This window comes from Gymnoscopelus microlampas, assembly GCF_963454915.1.
Source record: "Gymnoscopelus microlampas genome assembly, chromosome: 16".
Classification (NCBI taxonomy): domain Eukaryota; kingdom Metazoa; phylum Chordata; class Actinopteri; order Myctophiformes; family Myctophidae; genus Gymnoscopelus; species Gymnoscopelus microlampas.
Genome location: NC_139953.1, coordinates 46361860 through 46382981, shown reverse-complemented (window position 1 = coordinate 46382981; position 21122 = coordinate 46361860). Strand labels below are relative to the sequence as shown.

The following is a 21122-nucleotide window of genomic DNA, read 5'->3' as shown; positions in this document are numbered from 1 at the left end:
TTGGGGGAATTTTTTTTCTTCTGTTTTCGTCACTCGTCACTTTTCGTCACTACCGAAACGGGAAGAAAAATTCACAAAAAAATCACTACCAATCAGCTTTAAATTGCCTGAAACGTGCTCCTAACAGGTTTTTGGGGGAACATTTTTTTTTCTGTTTTCGTCACTCGTCACCTTTCGTCACTACCGAAACGGAAAAAAAAATTCACAAAAAAATCACTACCAATCAGCTTTAAATTGCCTGAAACGTGCTCCTAACAGGTTTTTGGGGGAACAATTTTTTTTCTGTTTTCGTCACTCGTCACTTTTTGTCACTACCGAAACGAAAAAAAAAAATCACAAAAAAATCACTACCAATCAGCTTTAAATTTTCTGAAACGTGCTCCTAACAGGTTTTTGGGGGAACAATTTTTTTTCTGTTTTCGTCACTCGTCACTTTTCGTCACTACCGAAACGGAAAAAAAAATTCACAAAGAAATCACTACCAATCAGCTTTAAATTGCCTGAAACGTGCTCCTAACAGGTTTTTGGGGGAACAACTTTTTTTCTGTTTTCGTCACTCGTCACTTTTCGTCACTACCGAAACGGAAAAAAAAAATCACTACCAATTCAGCTTTAAATTGCCTGAAACGTGCTCCTAACAGGTTTTTGGGGGAACAATTTTTTTTCTGTTTTCGTCACTCGTCACTTTTCGTCACTACCGAAACGGAAAAAAAAATTCACAAAGAAATCACTACCAATCAGCTTTAAATTGCCTGAAACGTGCTCCTAACAGGTTTTTGGGGGAACAACTTTTTTTCTGTTTTCGTCACTCGTCACTTTTCGTCACTACCGAAACGAAAAAAAAAAATCACTACCAATCAGCTTTAAATTGCCTGAAACGTGCTCCTAACAGGTTTTTGGGGGAACAATTTTTTTTCTGTTTTCGTCACTCGTCACTTTTCGTCACTACCGAAACGGAAAAAAAAATTCACAAAGAAATCACTACCAATCAGCTTTAAATTGCCTGAAACGTGCTCCTAACAGGTTTTTGGGGGAACAATTTTTTTTCTGTTTTCGTCACTCGTCACTTTTCGTCACTACCGAAACGGAAAAAAAAAATCACAAAGAAATCACTACCAATCAGCTTTAAATTGCCTGAAACGTGCTCCTAACAGGTTTTTGGGGGAACATTTTTTTTTCTGTTTTCGTCACTCGTCACTTTTCGTCACTACCGAAACGGGAAAAAAAATTCACAAAGAAATCACTACCAATCAGCTTTAAATTGCCTGAAACGTGCTCCTAACAGTTTTTTGGAGGAACATTTTCTTTTCTGTTTTCGTCACTCGTCACTTTTCGTCACTACCGAAACGGGAAAAAAACATCACAAAAAAATCACTACCAATCAGCTTTAAATTGCCTGAAACGTGCTCCTAACAGGTTTTTGGGGGAACAATTTTTTTTCTGTTTTCGTCACTCGTCACTTTTCGTCACTACCGAAACGGGGAGAAAAAATCACTACCAATCAGCTTTAAATTGCCTGAAACGTGCTCCTAACAGGTTTTTGGAGGAACATTTTTTTTTCTGTTTTCGTCACTCGTCACTTTTCGTCACTACCGAAACGGGAAAAAAAAATCACTACCAATCAGCTTTAAATTGCCTGAAACGTGCTCCTAACAGGGTTTTGGGGGAACAATTTTTTTTCTGTTTTCGTCACTCGTCACTTTTCGTCACTACCGAAACGGAAAAAAAAATTCACAAAAAAATCACTACCAATCAGCTTTAAATTGCCTGAAACGTGCTCCTAACAGGTTTTTGGGGGATTTTTTTTTCTTCTGTTTTCGTCACTCGTCACTTTTCGTCACTACCGAAACGGAAAAAAAAATTCACAAAAAAATCACTACCAATCAGCTTTAAATTGCCTGAAACGTGCTCCTAACAGGTTTTTGGGGGAACAATTTTTTTTCTGTTTTCGTCACTCGTCACTTTTTGTCACTACCGAAACGGAAAAAAAAAATCACAAAAAAATCACTACCAATCAGCTTTAAATTTTCTGAAACGTGCTCCTAACAGGTTTTTGGGGGAACAATTTTTTTTCTGTTTTCGTCACTCGTCACTTTTCGTCACTACCGAAACGGAAAAAAAAATTCACAAAGAAATCACTACCAATCAGCTTTAAATTGCCTGAAACGTGCTCCTAACAGGTTTTTGGGGGAACAACTTTTTTTCTGTTTTCGTCACTCGTCACTTTTCGTCACTACCGAAACGGAAAAAAAAAATCACTACCAATCAGCTTTAAATTGCCTGAAACGTGCTCCTAACAGGTTTTTGGGGGAACAATTTTTTTTCTGTTTTCGTCACTCGTCACTTTTCGTCACTACCGAAACGGGAAAACAAATTCACAAAAAAATCACTACCAATCAGCTTTAAATTGCCTGAAACGTGCTCCTAACAGGTTTTTGGGGGAACAATTTTTTTTCTGTTTTCGTCACTCGTCACTTTTCGTCACTACCGAAACGGAAAAAAAAAAATCACAAAAAAATCACTACCAATCAGCTTTAAATTGCCTGAAACGTGCTCCTAACAGGTTTTTGGGGGAACAATTTTTTTTCTGTTTTCGTCACTCGTCACTTTTCGTCACTACCGAAACGGAAAAAAGAATTCACAAAAAAATCACTACCAATCAGCTTTAAATTGCCTGAAACGTGCTCCTAACAGGTTTTTGGGGGAATTTTTTTTCTTCTGTTTTCGTCACTCGTCACTTTTCGTCACTACCGAAACGGGAAGAAAAATTCACAAAAAAATCACTACCAATCAGCTTTAAATTGCCTGAAACGTGCTCCTAACAGGTTTTTGGGGGAACATTTTTTTTTCTGTTTTCGTCACTCGTCACTTTTCGTCACTACCGAAACGGAAAAAAAAATTCACAAAGAAATCACTACCAATCAGCTTTAAATTGCCTGAAACGTGCTCCTAACAGGTTTTTGGGGGAACATTTTTTTTTCTGTTTTCGTCACTCGTCACTTTTCGTCACTACCGAAACGGAAAAAAAAAATCACAAAGAAATCACTACCAATCAGCTTTAAATTGCCTGAAACGTGCTCCTAACAGGTTTTTGGGGGAACATTTTTTTTTCTGTTTTCGTCACTCGTCACTTTTCGTCACTACCGAAACGGGAAAAAAAATTCACAAAGAAATCACTACCAATCAGCTTTAAATTGCCTGAAACGTGCTCCTAACAGGTTTTTGGAGGAACATTTTTTTTTCTGTTTTCGTCACTCGTCACTTTTCGTCACTACCGAAACGGGAAAAAAAAACACAAAAAAATCACTACCAATCAGCTTTAAATTGCCTGAAACGTGCTCCTAACAGGTTTTTGGGGGATTTTTTTTTCTTCTGTTTTCGTCACTCGTCACTTTTCGTCACTACCGAAACGGGAAGAAAAAATTACAAAAAAATCACTACCAATCAGCTTTAAATTGCCTGAAACGTGCTCCTAACAGGTTTTTGGGGGAACATTTTTTTTTCTGTTTTCGTCACTCGTCACTTTTCGTCACTACCGAAACGGAAAAAAAAATTCACAAAAAAATCACTACCAATCAACTTTAAATTGCCTGAAACGTGCTCCTAACAGGTTTTTGGGGGAACAACTTTTTTTCTGTTTTTGTCACTCGTCACTTTTCGTCACTACCGAAACGGGAAAACAAATTCACAAAAAAATCACTACCAATCAGCTTTAAATTGCCTGAAACGTGCTCCTAACAGGTTTTTGGGGGAACAATTTTTTTTCTGTTTTCGTCACTCGTCACTTTTCGTCACTACCGAAACGGAAAAAAAAAAATCACAAAAAAATCACTACCAATCAGCTTTAAATTGCCTGAAACGTGCTCCTAACAGGTTTTTGGGGGAACAATTTTTTTTCTGTTTTCGTCACTCGTCACTTTTCGTCACTACCGAAACGGAAAAAAGAATTCACAAAAAAATCACTACCAATCAGCTTTAAATTGCCTGAAACGTGCTCCTAACAGGTTTTTGGGGGAATTTTTTTTCTTCTGTTTTCGTCACTCGTCACTTTTCGTCACTACCGAAACGGGAAGAAAAATTCACAAAAAAATCACTACCAATCAGCTTTAAATTGCCTGAAACGTGCTCCTAACAGGTTTTTGGGGGAACATTTTTTTTTCTGTTTTCGTCACTCGTCACTTTTCGTCACTACCGAAACGGAAAAAAAAATTCACAAAAAAATCACTACCAATCAGCTTTAAATTGCCTGAAACGTGCTCCTAACAGGTTTTTGGGGGAACAATTTTTTTTCTGTTTTCGTCACTCGTCACTTTTCGTCACTACCGAAACGGAAAAAAAAATTCACAAAGAAATCACTACCAATCAGCTTTAAATTGCCTGAAACGTGCTCCTAACAGGTTTTTGGGGGAACATTTTTTTTTCTGTTTTCGTCACTCGTCACTTTTCGTCACTACCGAAACGGAAAAAAAAAATCACAAAGAAATCACTACCAATCAGCTTTAAATTGCCTGAAACGTGCTCCTAACAGGTTTTTGGGGGAACATTTTTTTTTCTGTTTTCGTCACTCGTCACTTTTCGTCACTACCGAAACGGGAAAAAAAATTCACAAAGAAATCACTACCAATCAGCTTTAAATTGCCTGAAACGTGCTCCTAACAGGTTTTTGGAGGAACATTTTTTTTTCTGTTTTCGTCACTCGTCACTTTTCGTCACTACCGAAACGGGAAAAAAAAACACAAAAAAATCACTACCAATCAGCTTTAAATTGCCTGAAACGTGCTCCTAACAGGTTTTTGGGGGAACAATTTTTTTTCTGTTTTCGTCACTCGTCACTTTTCGTCACTACCGAAACGGAAAAAAAAATTCACAAAAAAATCACTACCAATCAGCTTTAAATTGCCTGAAACGTGCTCCTAACAGGTTTTTGGGGGATTTTTTTTTCTTCTGTTTTCGTCACTCGTCACTTTTCGTCACTACCGAAACGGGAAGAAAAAATTACAAAAAAATCACTACCAATCAGCTTTAAATTGCCTGAAACGTGCTCCTAACAGGTTTTTGGGGGAACATTTTTTTTTCTGTTTTCGTCACTCGTCACTTTTCGTCACTACCGAAACGGAAAAAAAAATTCACAAAAAAATCACTACCAATCAACTTTAAATTGCCTGAAACGTGCTCCTAACAGGTTTTTGGGGGAACAACTTTTTTTCTGTTTTTGTCACTCGTCACTTTTCGTCACTACCGAAACGGAAAAAAAAAATCACAAAAAAATCACTACCAATCAGCTTTAAATTGCCTGAAACGTGCTCCTAACAGGTTTTTGGGGGAACAATTTTTTTTCTGTTTTCGTCACTCGTCACTTTTCGTCACTACCGAAACGGAAAAAAAAATTCACAAAAAAATCACTACCAATCAGCTTTAAATTGCCTGAAACGTGCTCCTAACAGGTTTTTGGGGGAACAATTTTTTTTTCTGTTTTCGTCACTCGTCACTTTTCGTCACTACCGAAACGGGAAGAAAAATTCACAAAGAAATCACTACCAATCAGCTTTAAATTGCCTGAAACGTGCTCCTAACAGGTTTTTGGGGGAACAATTCTTTTCTGTTTTCGTCACTCGTCACTTTTCGTCACTACCGAAACGGAAAAAAAAAATCACAAAAAAATCACTACCAATCAGCTTTAAATTGCCTGAAACGTGCTCCTAACAGGTTTTTGGGGGAACATTTTTTTTTCTGTTTTCGTCACTCGTCACTTTTCGTCACTACCGAAACGGGAAGAAAAATTCACAAAGAAATCACTACCAATCAGCTTTAAATTGCCTGAAACGTGCTCCTAACAGGTTTTTGGGGGAACAATTTTTTTTCTGTTTTCGTCACTCGTCACTTTTCGTCACTACCGAAACGGAAAAAAAAAATCACAAAAAAATCACTACCAATCAGCTTTAAATTGCCTGAAACGTGCTCCTAACAGGTTTTTGGGGGAACAATTTTGTTTCTGTTTTCGTCACTCGTCACTTTTCGTCACTACCGAAACGGAAAAAAGAATTCACAAAAAAATCACTACCAATCAGCTTTAAATTGCCTGAAACGTGCTCCTAACAGGTTTTTGGGGGAATTTTTTTTCTTCTGTTTTCGTCACTCGTCACTTTTCGTCACTACCGAAACGGGAAGAAAAATTCACAAAAAAATCACTACCAATCAGCTTTAAATTGCCTGAAACGTGCTCCTAACAGGTTTTTGGGGGATTTTTTTTTCTTCTGTTTTCGTCACTCGTCACTTTTCGTCACTACCGAAACGGGAAGAAAAATTCACAAAAAAATCACTACCAATCAGCTTTAAATTGCCTGAAACGTGCTCCTAACAGGTTTTTGGGGGAACATTTTTTTTTCTGTTTTCGTCACTCGTCACTTTTCGTCACTACCGAAACGGGAAAAAAAATTCACAAAGAAATCACTACCAATCAGCTTTAAATTGCCTGAAACGTGCTCCTAACAGGTTTTTGGGGGAGCAATTTTTTTTCTGTTTTCGTCACTCGTCACTTTTCGTCACTACCGAAACGGGAAAAAAAAATCACAAAAAAATCACTACCAATCAGCTTTAAATTGCCTGAAACGTGCTCCTAACAGGTTTTTGGGGGAACAATTTTTTTTCTGTTTTCGTCACTCGTCACTTTTCGTCACTACCAAAACGGAAAAAAAAATTCACAAAAAAATCACTACCAATCAACTTTAAATTGCCTGAAACGTGCTCCTAACAGGTTTTTGGGGGATTTTTTTTTCTTCTGTTTTCGTCACTCGCCACTTTTCGTCACTACCGAAACGGGAAGAAAAATTTACAAAAAAATCACTACCAATCAGCTTTAAATTGCCTGAAACGTGCTCCTAACAGGTTTTTGGGGGAACATTTTTTTTTCTGTTTTCGTCACTCGTCACTTTTCGTCACTACCGAAACGGAAAAAAAAATGCACAAAAAAATCACTACCAATCAGCTTTAAATTGCCTGAAACGTGCTCCTAACAGGTTTTTGGGGGAACAACTTTTTTTCTGTTTTTGTCACTCGTCACTTTTCGTCACTACCGAAACGGAAAAAAAAAATCACTACCAATCAGCTTTAAATTGCCTGAAACGTGCTCCTAACAGGTTTTTGGGGGAACATTTTTTTTTCTGTTTTCGTCACTCGTCACTTTTCGTCACTACCGAAACGGAAAAAAAAATTCACAAAAAAATCACTACCAATCAGCTTTAAATTGCCTGAAACGTGCTCCTAACAGGTTTTTGGGGGAACTTTTTTTTTTCTGTTTTCGTCACTCGTCACTTTTCGTCACTACCGAAACGGGAAGAAAAATTCACAAAGAAATCACTACCAATCAGCTTTAAATTGCCTGAAACGTGCTCCTAACAGGTTTTTTGGGGGAACAATTCTTTTCTGTTTTCGTCACTCGTCACTTTTCGTCACTACCGAAACGGAAAAAAAAAATCACAAAAAAATCACTACCAATCAGCTTTAAATTGCCTGAAACGTGCTCCTAACAGGTTTTTGGGGGAACATTTTTTTTTCTGTTTTCGTCACTCGTCACTTTTCGTCACTACCGAAACGGGAAGAAAAATTCACAAAGAAATCATTACCAATCAGCTTTAAATTGCCTGAAACGTGCTCCTAACAGGTTTTTGGGGGAACAATTTTTTTTCTGTTTTCGTCACTCGTCACTTTTCGTCACTACCGAAACGGAAAAAAAAAATCACAAAAAAATCACTACCAATCAGCTTTAAATTGCCTGAAACGTGCTCCTAACAGGTTTTTGGGGGAACATTTTTTTTTCTGTTTTCGTCACTCGTCACTTTTCGTCACTACCAAAACGGAAAAAAAAAATCACAAAAAAATCACTACCAATCAGCTTTAAATTGCCTGAAACGTGCTCCTAACAGGTTTTTGGAGGAACATTTTTTTTTCTGTTTTCGTCACTCGTCACTTTTCGTCACTACCGAAACGGGAAAAAAAAAATCACAAAAAAATCACTACCAATCAGCTTTAAATTGCCTGAAACGTGCTCCTAACAGGTTTTTGGGGGAACAATTTTTTTTCTGTTTTCGTCACTCGTCACTTTTCGTCACTACCGAAACGGAAAAAAAAATTCACAAAAAAATCACTACCAATCAGCTTTAAATTGCCTGAAACGTGCTCCTAGCAGGTTTTTGGGGGATTTTTTCTTCTTCTGTTTTCGTCACTCGTCACTTTTCGTCACTACCGAAACGGGAAGAAAAATTTACAAAAAAATCACTACCAATCAGCTTTAAATTGCCTGAAACGTGCTCCTAACAGGTTTTTGGGGGAACATTTTTTTTTCTGTTTTCGTCACTCGTCACTTTTCGTCACTACCGAAACGGAAAAAAAAATGCACAAAAAAATCACTACCAATCAGCTTTAAATTGCCTGAAACGTGCTCCTAACAGGTTTTTGGGGGAACAACTTTTTTTCTGTTTTTGTCACTCGTCACTTTTCGTCACTACCGAAACGGAAAAAAAAAATCACAAAAAAATCACTACCAATCAGCTTTAAATTGCCTGAAACGTGCTCCTAACAGGTTTTTGGGGGAACATTTTTTTTTCTGTTTTCGTCACTCGTCACTTTTCGTCACTACCGAAACGGGAAGAAAAATTCACAAAGAAATCACTACCAATCAGCTTTAAATTGCCTGAAACGTGCTCCTAACAGGTTTTTGGGGGAACAATTTTTTTTCTGTTTTCGTCACTCGTCACTTTTCGTCACTACCGAAACGGAAAAAAAAAATCACAAAAAAATCACTACCAATCAGCTTTAAATTGCCTGAAACGTGCTCCTAACAGGTTTTTGGGGGAACATTTTTTTTTCTGTTTTCGTCACTCGTCGCTTTTCGTCACTACCGAAACGGGGGAAAAAAATCACAAAAAAATCACTACCAATCAGCTTTAAATTGCCTGAAACGTGCTCCTAACAGGTTTTTGGGGGAACAATTTTTTTTCTGTTTTCGTCACTCGTCACTTTTCGTCACTACCGAAACTGAAAAAAAAAATCACAAAAAAATCACTACCAATCAGCTTTAAATTGCCTGAAACGTGCTCCTAACAGGTTTTTGGGGGAACATTTTTTTTTCTGTTTTCGTCACTCGTCACTTTTCGTCACTACCGAAACGGAAAAAACAAATCACAAAAAAATCACTACCAATCAGCTTTAAATTGCCTGAAACGTGCTCCTAACAGGTTTTTGGGGGAACTTTTTTTTTTCTGTTTTCGTCACTCGTCACTTTTCGTCACTACCGAAACGGGAAAAAAAAATCACAAAAAAATCACTACCAATCAGCTTTAAATTGCCTGAAACGTGCTCCTAACAGGTTTTTGGGGGAACAATTTTTTTTCTGTTTTCGTCACTCGTCACTTTTCGTCACTACCGAAACGGGGGAAAAAAATCACAAAAAAATCACTACCAATCAGCTTTAAATTGCCTGAAACGTACTCCTAACAGGTTTTTTGGGGAATTTTTTTTTCTTCGTTTCGGTAGTGTCACCATTGTGTAACTACCGAAACGGAAAAAAAATGACTAAGTCCAGAGCTCGATGAATGTTAGGGACCAAAAAAAAAGTCACTACCAATCAACTTTAAATTGCCTGAAACGTACTCCTAACAGGTTTTTGGGGGAACAATTTTTTTTCTGTTTTCGTCACTCGTCACGTTTTTGGGGGGACGATTTTGCCCTCCACACTTCCTCCACACAATGGTGAAAAAATAAATTTACTAAGTACAGAGCTCGATGAATGTTAGGGACCAAAAAAAGTCACTACAAAGTACTACCAATCAACTCTCAATTGCCTGAAACGTACTCCTAACAGGTTTTTGGGGGGACGATTTTGGCCTCCACACACAATTTTTTCGGATTTAACAGACCAAGCAAGTACCTCTGTGGTGCAGTCGTTTAGACACAGGACTTGCAACCAGAAGGTTACCGTTTCAAATCCAACCTGGAGAGTTTTCCAACTTTTATCTGACTCTTGCTCCTTTATCTGATCTTTCACTGAAGATCGTGCATGAGACCAGAGAAAGTATGAACCATGGTGGAGCAGTGGATAGGATACAGGCCTTGCACACAGAAGGTTCTGAGTTCAAAACCAACTAGTTCATCATTTACAACTGTCTGTTAATGTGTTTGTTCATGTTTAACATGCTTTGTAAAACATTCCTAAAATATCTATAAATCCTATGTACATGTTATTATGTGCCCTACAGTAAAGTGAAGACAGTTCATCATTTATGACTGTCTGTTAATGTGGACTTTCTCCTTACCTGTTGCAAACTACCTGGCTTTCATGAATGCAGACACCAAACAATTACTAGAATTATCATTCATGTTAAGCAAATGATGCGTAAGACATTCGTAAAGAGTATGTAAACCATTTGCAGACGTTATCATGAGCCTGAGCCTAGTTGCTTCTTTTGGGCTTGTTTTCATAGACCTGTCCGCTTGTTTCTTTTGCAAAATCTGGCAACACACTGATTACCTGCATTACACCTGCAGTAGCCTACTAGGGAGGAAGTGAACAGTGATGCAGTTGCAGACTGGACAGAAATATGTCTAATTCATGTTTTATGTGTTTTAACTGTCTTGTTGCAGGTGATCGAGGTAACATAAAATGGCTAATCTTACACACATGAAGTAGCATTATGACTAGGGGGTATTTTGATGGTGGCTGTTTGTATCCACAATGTTTGTTTTGATGTGTAGGCTAGTAATGTCCTCCATGCTTAGCAGTTTAGCTTAGCAGCTAAAGCTAACTTGCACTGGGAGGTGGTGACTGCAGAGGCTCCAAGCTGCTACTCTGTGATTCTGTTGTGATTAATTTCTTTGTTTAAATGTCAGTGTGTGTGCTGTGGCCAAGAGTTGCTACATTTTATATCTTAATAAATTGTTGTATACTTGTATACTATATAACGTTACTTTTGCCACTTTTTGATGTCACATGTTTTACTAATCACTGTTAAACATGAAATAATAATGCATAGTCTTCACTTTACAACAAGGCCCATGATAACGTTAGCAAATGGTCAACACACTCTTTACGAATGTCTTACGAATCATATATTAAACATGAAAGATAATTCTAGTAATTGTTTGGCATCTGCATTCATGAAAGCCAGGTAGTTTGCAACAGGTAAGGAGAAAGTCACATTAACAGACAGTTGTAAATGATGAACTGTCTTCACTTTACTATAGGGCACATAATAACATGTACTAAGGATTTATAGATATTTTACTCTACTCAGTCATAAGTTTACAAAATGTACTAAAGTACAGTGAACGTCTGTGCGGTTTGTCTTCATCACTGAAAATAACGTACATGTAAACTGATATAAAACTGCTGTCATGTGCAGTTGGGGTGAAGAAACACAACCATTTCACTCCTAATAATACCTATTTGATTTGACATCCTGACTTGCTGCTGTAGCTGAGGCTTGAACCTGTTACCTGCGGCTCACTAGTCAGTGACTCTATCCATTCACCTACAGCTGTTTCCTTGGAATCTGTGGTTCTGAAACGTTTTCTTGTCAACCCCCCAAATTGACATGTATTTGGGCAGTGGACCCCAATGTGAAAAGATGTAGTGTCAGGGCCCCCCATGAAAAAGATTTATATTTATGCTGTAACACATTTTTTTTTAAAGTTATTTGTCTTGTTTGTTGTTCAAGTCAAAGCACCAGGAAGGCTGTACTATTCAGCCATCTGTTAGCTCAATGGGTTGAGACGCAGTATTCATGATCCAGAGGCCATGAGTTCAAATCCCATTGATGTCTTTCCTATGATTCTTTCCTTTGCAGACTGGCTTCCAGAAGATCAACTGAAAACTACCAGCAAGGCTATATTTGTCATCCAACTGTTAGCTCAATGGGTTGAGACGCAGTATACATGATCCAGAGGCCATGAGTTCAAATCCCATTGATGTCTTTCCTATGATTCTTTCCTTTGCAGACTGGCTTCCAGAAGATCAACTGAAAACTACCAGGAAGGCTGTACTTGTCAGCCATCTGTTAGCTCAATGGGTTGAGACGCAGTATTCATGATCCAGAGGCCATGAGTTCAAATCCCATTGATGTCTTTCCTATGATTCTTTCCTTTGCAGACTGGCTTCCAGAAGATCAACTGAAAACTACCAGGAAGGCTGTACTTGTCAGCCATCTGTTAGCTCAATGGGTTTAGACGCAGTATACATGATCCAGAGGCCATGAGTTCAAATCCCACTGGTGTCTTTACTGTGATGTTTTCCTTTGCAGACTAACTTCTAGAAAAACAAGTTAAAACCACCAGGAAACCTGTAACTCTCAGCCAACAACTTAGCTCAACTGGTAGAGCGTCTGTCCAATAACATGACTTGACTTGACTCGAGTGGGAATCGAACCCACTCAAGTCAAGTCATGACTTGACTTCTAGAAAAACAAGTTAAAACCACCAGAAAACCTGTAACTCTCAGCCAACAGCTTAGCTCAACTGGTAGAGCAGACTAACTTCTAGAAAAACAAGTTAAAACCACCAGAAAACCTGTAACTCTCAGCCAACAGCTTAGCTCAAGTTAAAACCACCAGAAAACCTGTAACTCTCAGCCAACAGCTTAGCTCAACTGGTAGAGCGTCTGTCCAATAACATGACTTGACTTGACTCGAGTGGGAATCGAACCCACTCAAGTCAAGTCAAGTCATGACTTGACTTCTAGAAAAACAAGTTAAAACCACCAGAAAACCTGTAACTCTCAGCCAACAGCTTAGCTCAAGTTAAAACCACCAGAAAACCTGTAACTCTCAGCCAACAGCTTAGCTCAACTGGTAGAGCGTCTGTCCAATAACATGACTTGACTTGACTCGAGTGGGAATCGAACCCACTCAAGTCAAGTCAAGTCATGACTTGACTTCTAGAAAAACAAGTTAAAACCACCAGAAAACCTGTAACTCTCAGCCAACAGCTTAGCTCAACTGGTAGAGCAGACTAACTTCTAGAAAAACAAGTTAAAACCACCAGAAAACCTGTAACTCTCAGCCAACAGCTTAGCTGTCCAATGTTATTGGACAGACGCTCTACCAGTTGAGCTATGCTGTTGGCTGAGAGTTACAGGTTTTCTGGTGGTTTTAACTTGTTTTTCTAGAAGTTAGTCTGCAAAGGGAAGCATCACAGTAAAGACACCAGTGGAATTTGAACTCATGGCCTCTGGATCATGTATACTGCGTCTCAACCCATTGAGCTAACAGTTGGATGACAAATATAGCCTTGCTGGTAGTTTTCAGTTGATCTTCTGGAAGCCAGTCTGCAAAGGAAAGAATCATAGGAAAGACATCAATGGGATTTGAACTCATGGCCTCTGGATCATGAATACTGCGTCTCAACCCATTGAGCTAACAGATGGCTGACAAGTACAGCCTTCCTGGTAGTTTTCAGTTGATCTTCTGGAAGCCAGTCTGCAAAGGAAAGAATCATAGGAAAGACATCAATGGGATTTGAACTCATGGCCTCTGGATCATGTATATTGCGTCTCAACCCATTGAGCTAACAGTTGGATGACAAATATAGCCTTGCTGGTAGTTTTCAGTTGATCTTCTGGAAGCCAGTCTGCAAAGGAAAGAATCATAGGAAAGACATCAATGGGATTTGAACTCATGGCCTCTGGATCATGAATACTGCGTCTCAACCCATTGAGCTAACAGATGGCTGAATAGTACAGCCTTCCTGGTGCTTTGACTTGAACAACAAACAAGACAAATAACTTTAAAAAAATGTGTTACAGCATAAATATAAATCTTTTTCATGGGGGGCACTGACACTACATCTTTTCACATTGGGGTCCACTGCCCAAATACATGTCAATTTGGGGGGTTGACAAGAAAAAGTTTCAGAACCACAGATTCCAAGCAAACAGCTGTAGGTGAATGGATAGAGTCACTGACTAGTGAGCCGCAGGTAACAGGTTCAAGCCTCAGCTACAGCAGCAAGTCAGGATGTCAAATCAAATAGGTATTATTAGGAGTGAAATGGTTGTGTTTCTTCACCCCAACTGCACATGACAGCAGTTTTATATCAGTTTACATGTACGTTATTTTCAGTGATGAAGACAAACCGCACAGACGTTCACTGTACTTTAGTACATTTTGTAAACTTATGACTCTGAGTAGAGTAAAATATCTATAAATCCTTAGTACATGTTATTATGTGCCCTATAGTAAAGTGAAGACAGTTCATCATTTACAACTGTCTGTTAATGTGACTTTCTCCATACCTGTTGCAAACTACCTGGCTTTCATGAATGCAGATGCCAAACAATTACTAGAATTATCTTTCATGTTTAATATATGATTCGTAAGACATTCGTAAAGAGTGTGTTGACCATTTGCTAACGTTATCATGGGCCTTGTTGTAAAGTGAAGACTATGCATTATTATTTCATGTTTAACAGTGATTAGTAAAACATGTGACATCAAAAAGTGGCAAAAGTAACGTTATATAGTATACAAGTATACAACAATTTATTAAGATATAAAATGTAGCAACTCTTGGCCACAGCACACACACTGACATTTAAACAAAGAAATTAATCACAACAGAATCACAGAGTAGCAGCTTGGAGCCTCTGCAGTCACCACCTCCCAGTGCAAGTTAGCTTTAGCTGCTAAGCTAAACTGCTAAGCATGGAGGACATTACTAGCCTACACATCAAAACAAACATTGTGGATACAAACAGCCACCATCAAAATACCCCCTAGTCATAATGCTACTTCATGTGTGTAAGATTAGCCATTTTATGTTACCTCGATCACCTGCAACAAGACAGTTAAAACACATAAAACATGAATTAGACATATTTCTGTCCAGTCTGCAACTGCATCACTGTTCACTTCCTCCCTAGTAGGCTACTGCAGGTGTAATGCAGGTAATCAGTGTGTTGCCAGATTTTGCAAAAGAAACAAGCGGACAGGTCTATGAAAACAAGCCCAAAAGAAGCAACTAGGCTCAGGCTCATGATAACGTCTGCAAATGGTTTACATACTCTTTACGAATGTCTTACGCATCATTTGCTTAACATGAATGATAATTCTAGTAATTGTTTGGTGTCTGCATTCATGAAAGCCAGGTAGTTTGCAACAGGTAAGGAGAAAGTCCACATTAACAGACAGTCATAAATGATGAACTGTCTTCACTTTACTGTAGGGCACATAATAACATGTACAAAGGATTTATAGATATTTTAGGAATGTTTTACAAAGCATGTTAAACATGAACAAACACATTAACAGACAGTTGTAAATGATGAACTGTCTTCACTTTACTATAGGGCACATAATAACATGTACTAAGGATTTATAGATACTTTAGGAATGTTTAACAAAGCATATGTTAAACATGAACAAGCTACCAATAGCTTGTATATATTATGTAACATCAGTTACAAATGATTTAATAATCATTTACAGATGTATTATACATGGCTTATTCATGAATAGTTACTAATACCTTTATAGATGATTTGTAACCGTAGTTATAAAGGTTTTAGTAATCATTTACGAATGTCAATAAACAGGTTGTTAATGATTTGTTAATAGTCTACAAACTGCTTATAAACCTTTATAAATGCTTTTGAATGGGTCGTTACAAATTATTTAATAATCTTTTACAGATGTATATAAATGGCTTATTCATGAATAGTTCACTACTTACTAATACTTTACAAATGATTTGTAACTGTAGTTATAAAGGTTTTAGTAATCATTTACGAATGTCAACAAACAGGTTGTTAATGATTTGTTAATAGTCTACAAACTACTTATAAACGTTTATAAATGCTCTATAATGGGTCATTATTGTAAAGTGCTACCAAAGTATGAACCATGGTGGAGCTGTGGTTGAGATACAGGCCTTGCATACAGAAGGTCCTGTGTTCAAATCCTGCAGGGACATCTTTCCAACTTTTACCTGGGGCTTTTACCTTTATTTAATCTTTCACTGAATACCACAGTGTACATACTTACACCTAGAACCCCCATTAAAACTTTAAAATGTTCATCTTAATGTGGACATGTTTGCCTGAAAAGGAATCTTTGAAATGTTTCATAGTTTTAGTATCGTACTGCTTTAAAAGTTCAGAAATGTATAATGGAGACTGATGGAAGATTTTGGGACCTCAAAAAAACACTTTCACCTAGAAACTCTATTCACAGTTCAAAAATTCCACCGTACTCTGGAGATGCATCCTTGAGATGTTTTACTTTGAAATGATTTGTAGTCTTTGAAATATTTAACTTTAAGCGCCCAATGCATTGTCAATGGCAATGGGCATTTAAACTGGGGAAAAAGTACAAACTTTGGCTATACTTGTTTTATGTGGTGGTCAATAAGAGTCTTTAGTTCCTTTGATGTGTTTTATTGTTACTCCGTGACACAGGGTACATTCATTTTATCCGACTGGTGTTGGCTACAACCATAACAATACTACTGGTCTTTTCTACGCATGCGCACATACTGCCCTGTACCTAGTACGGTGGCTGACAGACAATATAATGCGTATGAACAATGCATATAGTTCTACATCCTCCTTCTTTAGTTTCTATGCCCATACAACAGAAATAATAGAATACAGGTTAGTGTAACTGAAATATTGCCAGGCACATTTGGTGAGGATAACAAACCCTGAGTTGAATGAATCAACATTATATGCAGGTAAAACATTATGTAGTGCAATACTTGTTTAAACATCAAATGAACATTTTTCTTTTTGTACAGTAGTAGTTTCAACAATTGTTCTCTCTCTCTCTTTTTTTTTTTTTTTTTTTCCCCAGAGAGGATCAGAACAGTCAACAGTCCAGCAGCCTTCTCTATAATAAACAGTTCAGTGTAGTGTCTCTGTGACAGTCTATTGACCATGCAGCGGTTACTGCTGGTACTTACGGTTGGGCTTGCAGATGCGTCCCGCCCGCTTGAGTCCGGCTGGAGAGGCAGGAGCTCCACCCTGTGACAGCTCACCGGTCGGCGGAGTGACCGCCGCCTGGTCGCCGTCGTCTACCCGAGATGCCGGTGGCGGTGGTGTTTCCAGGAGCACGATATAGTCTCTGTCTCAATGTCCTTGGACATGGAGGTCCAGAACACAATGTCTCTTGCCATGTGTTTTGTCGCTTCTGTGCCGGGGTGACCTCTGTGTAGAATTGTGATGTACTCACGTTGTAGGGACTGTGGTATGACCGCCTTGGGTCCCTTCATGACGACGTGCTTAAACATATAAATAGATATATTCAAAAATATGCACACATTTTCAAGATTTTTCAAAAATAGCAGATCTACAAGCTCATAGCGCAGCACTCAAAGCTAAGTGTTTAAAATGATTGTGACGATATGTTAACAGATTTTGCTGGGGACCCCCTGGTACCCCCCAAGGACCACTTGTGGACCCAGGACCACTGGTCTATGGAAATAGTGAGATCCTGCATGGGGCAGGACTTACCTGGGAAGAAGAGAAGCTCGGTCTTGTCTGGGTTCAGCTTAAGGTGGTGAGAAGACAAGACATCCACTGTGAGATGTCAGCCAGACATGCAGCGAGGCTCTTCAACCTGAGTGGCAGAGGGTGGAGAGAAACAGAGTGTTTACAACTGTTACAATCAACCAATTGTAAGGAGTATAAGGATCAGATCCTAGATCAGTGACTAAGGCTGTCATGATCAAGAAATTCCACTTGACGATTAATTGTCTTACAAATAATTGCGATTAACAATTTAATTGTCTTTTTGCTGTGAACATTGTAATATATAAATTACATTTATGTTTAGATTTTAGGCTTTGTAAACAAAAATTGCATATGGCAAATGATTTAAATATAAGAAGAAATTAATGATACCAATAATCCCCAAAAATAATACACTATGGTCAATGGAAGGTGGAGTTCTCTGCATCAGGATCCTGATCCACTCCCTCGTAATAGACCACACTGAGGTCAAACATACACATACCGATGCACACAGTGATATTTATAATCCATTCATTTCACTGTTGCTCTTTTACAACAATAATGATCAGATCCTACAGCCATAGACAGAGCAGCCAGAGCGGGGCCTGTGGGGTGGTGGGGAAGGTTATCATAGTTTAGCGCCCACCTGTGTTGGGTCAACTACGGCCCTTTGTGAGTGATTCAGATTGCACCTCTAATGTGCAACTGTGTTCAAAGAGGTTAACAACTAACATGAATCCATTAAGACCAGGAATACATCTGTGTAACCACTATAACCATTATTTTATACTTTTATTCAAAAATATTTTTGAAAAAAAAAACATGACATTTGTGCAAATCTTTGAATATATATATACAGTAAATATTTGTAAAGAACATGTTTAACTCAAATCTTTGCTTCTGGGGGGTCCCTGGAACAACGTATTTTGACATGGGGGTCCGCGACCAAATACATATCCTTTTGGGGGGTCCTTGACATGAAAAAGTTTCATGTCAACATACGTTTCAACAAGTCATTTGTCGAATCCCCAGAAGCAAAGCACGCACACGCACAGTAAAATAGCCGATCTACAAGCTCACAACATCTGGTGTAGAGGGGAAAATGAACAGAACCAAGTACAGAGCCAAAGGTCAGGTTTTCTAAGTATTGAGGGTTTAAGTGGTTCAATGTATGAAAATACACAGTAACATGAATTCAACACAAACACAACACTGATAACAAGTCTACGAAGCTATCTGTGAAATCTATGAGAAAGTTTGGTCTGCGACACAATGGTATCTGTACATTGAAACTATAGGATACCAGGTAAACACTAAACCTAGTATCTGTCCAAATAACATGTGACTAAATGATATTGACATTTTTAACATTGTGGTCAAGAAAAAACAAGCCTAAGTAACAAACACATGAGAACAAATGAGTAGGGTGTGTCTGCATGGTCGTCATCTAGGTCAGTCACTATACTGCTGAACTAGCTGGGGACCCCCCCCCCCAAAATCATCTGGAGACCCCCCCTGGGGGTCACGACCCACAGTTTGAAAACCACTGTGTTAGTCGCCCAGCCACAGCCCACTTTGTAGTTACTATAATGTCAGCTGGTTATGGTGTACATACTGAGTGAAGGAGTATGAGGAGAGTGAAGTGCTAATGGCTGAGGTTCAGTCTGAAGAGGTGAGTCTTCAGATTATGACGGAACATTGGGAGTGAGTCTGCAGTTCTAACTGCAATGGGGAGTTCATTCCACAGTTTGGGAGCCAGAAGGGAGAAGAGTCTGGGACGTGTGGAGCGTTGTCCCGGATGTTTTAGAGAAGGTTCTGACAGCTTCCCTGTGTTAGCTGATCTGAGAGAGCGGGAGGGGTTGTAGGGTTGGATCAGGCTTTATGAAGGTATGGGGGGGGGGGGGCAGTATCAGTGTTTTGTACTCGTGCAGGCAGCAACTGGGAGCCAATGGAGGGAGCTGAAAAGGGGGGGAGACCTGAAAACTAGTTAGCTAGTTGAAGACCAGGCACGCTTTAATTGATGGGGCTTAAGTGCACATGCCGGGAGGCCAGTAAGGAGCGAGTTACAGAAGTCAAGTTTTGATATGACTGAAGCCAGGATAAGGAGCTGGGCTGACTCCTGGGTGAGGAAGGGTCTGATCTTTCCAATGTTATAGAGTGTAAACCTACAGGATGGAGTGGCCGCTGCAATGTGTGCCTTGAACGAGAGCTGACGGTCAACAAGAAAACACCAAGGTTTGAATGGGAGCTGACTGTCCAGGACAACACCAACAGAATATAATCAAGGATTTGCACAAATTTTCAAAAATAGCAGATCTACAAGCTCATAGCGGGACACTATGTGCCGCGCTATGAGCTTGCCAAAGCTAAGTGGTTAAAAGGATTGTGACGCTATGTTAACACATTTTGCTGGGGACCCCCTGGTACCCCCCCAAGTACCACTTGTGGACCCCGGACCACTGGTTGAGAACCACTGGTCTATGGAAATAGTGAGATCCTGCATGGGGCAGGACTTACCTCGGAAGAAGAGAAGCTCGGTCTTGTCTGGATTCAGCTTAAGGTGGTGAGAAGACAAGACATCCACTGTGAGATGTCAGCTAGACATGCAGCGAGGCTCTTCAACCTGAGTGGCAGAGGGTGGAGAGAGAAACAGAGTGTTTACAACTGTTACAATCAACCAATTGTAAGGAGTATAAGGATCAGATCCTAGATCAGTGACTAAGGCTGTCATGATCAGGAAATTCCACTTGACGATTAATTGTTCTACAAATAATTGAGCTTAACAATTTTATTATCTTTTTTGCTGTGAACATTGAAATATATACATTACATTTATGTTTAGCTTTTAGGCTTTGTAAACACAAATTGCATATGGCAAATATTTTAAATATAAGAAGAAATTAATGATACCAATAATCCCCAAAAATAATATACTATGGCCGATAGAAGGTGGAGTTCTCTGCATCAGGATCCTGATCCACTGCCTCAAAATGGATCCACACTGAGGCCAAACACAAAGGTCATAGGTCACAAACCGATGCACACAGTGATATTTATAATCCATTATTTTCACTGTTGCTCTTTTACAACAGTAGAGTAATGATCAGATTTTTTTCCCAAAAAATAAAACAAACATCTAAAATGACACAGATGCTTCCACGGTTTCAATGGGTTAACCACTTGAACCCTATTTAGCATCCCTATTCTGGTCGAAACATTCGTAGCCTATTGAGAGTTTAAGTGGTTAAATGTATGAAAATACACATTAACATGAATGCAACACAACACTGATGACAGTGCTGTCAAACAAGTCTATGAAGCTATCTATGAAAACTATGAGAAAGTTTGATCTGCCACACAATGTTATCTGTACATTGAAACTACTGTATGTATAAAGGCCTACTATGCAAATATTTATCACATATTTAATCACATATTTAAAACCGGGAAAACATCTGTCATTTTAGATGTTACCGTCGGCTATTCAAAAATAGCAGATCTACAAGCTCATAGCACGGCACCAAGTGACGCCTATAAATACATGCAATCAGCAGGACATCGCAGGGACTTGAACCCTGTCCTAGTGAGCCAGGAGTGAACCGTACCAGTGTCTTTTACCTCTTTGACT

At 38.8% G+C, this 21122-nt stretch overlaps 2 protein-coding genes across 2 annotated transcripts in view; both read right to left on the bottom strand.

Moving 5' to 3' along the window:
- LOC311063690 (E3 ubiquitin-protein ligase TRIM35-like) overlaps positions 1-21122 on the bottom strand; it is a 101440-nt gene that overhangs the window by 36257 nt on the left and 44061 nt on the right. The window lies entirely within an intron of this gene.
- LOC311063041 (E3 ubiquitin-protein ligase TRIM35-like) overlaps positions 17914-21122 on the bottom strand; it is a gene marked incomplete at its 3' end in the record, with an annotated part of 47041 nt that continues 43832 nt past the window's right edge. Inside the window, exon 7 of the mRNA XM_084082256.1 lies at positions 17914-17974. Coding sequence (XP_083938382.1) covers positions 17914-17974 — 61 coding nt within the window. The remainder of the gene's footprint in view (positions 17975-21122) is intronic.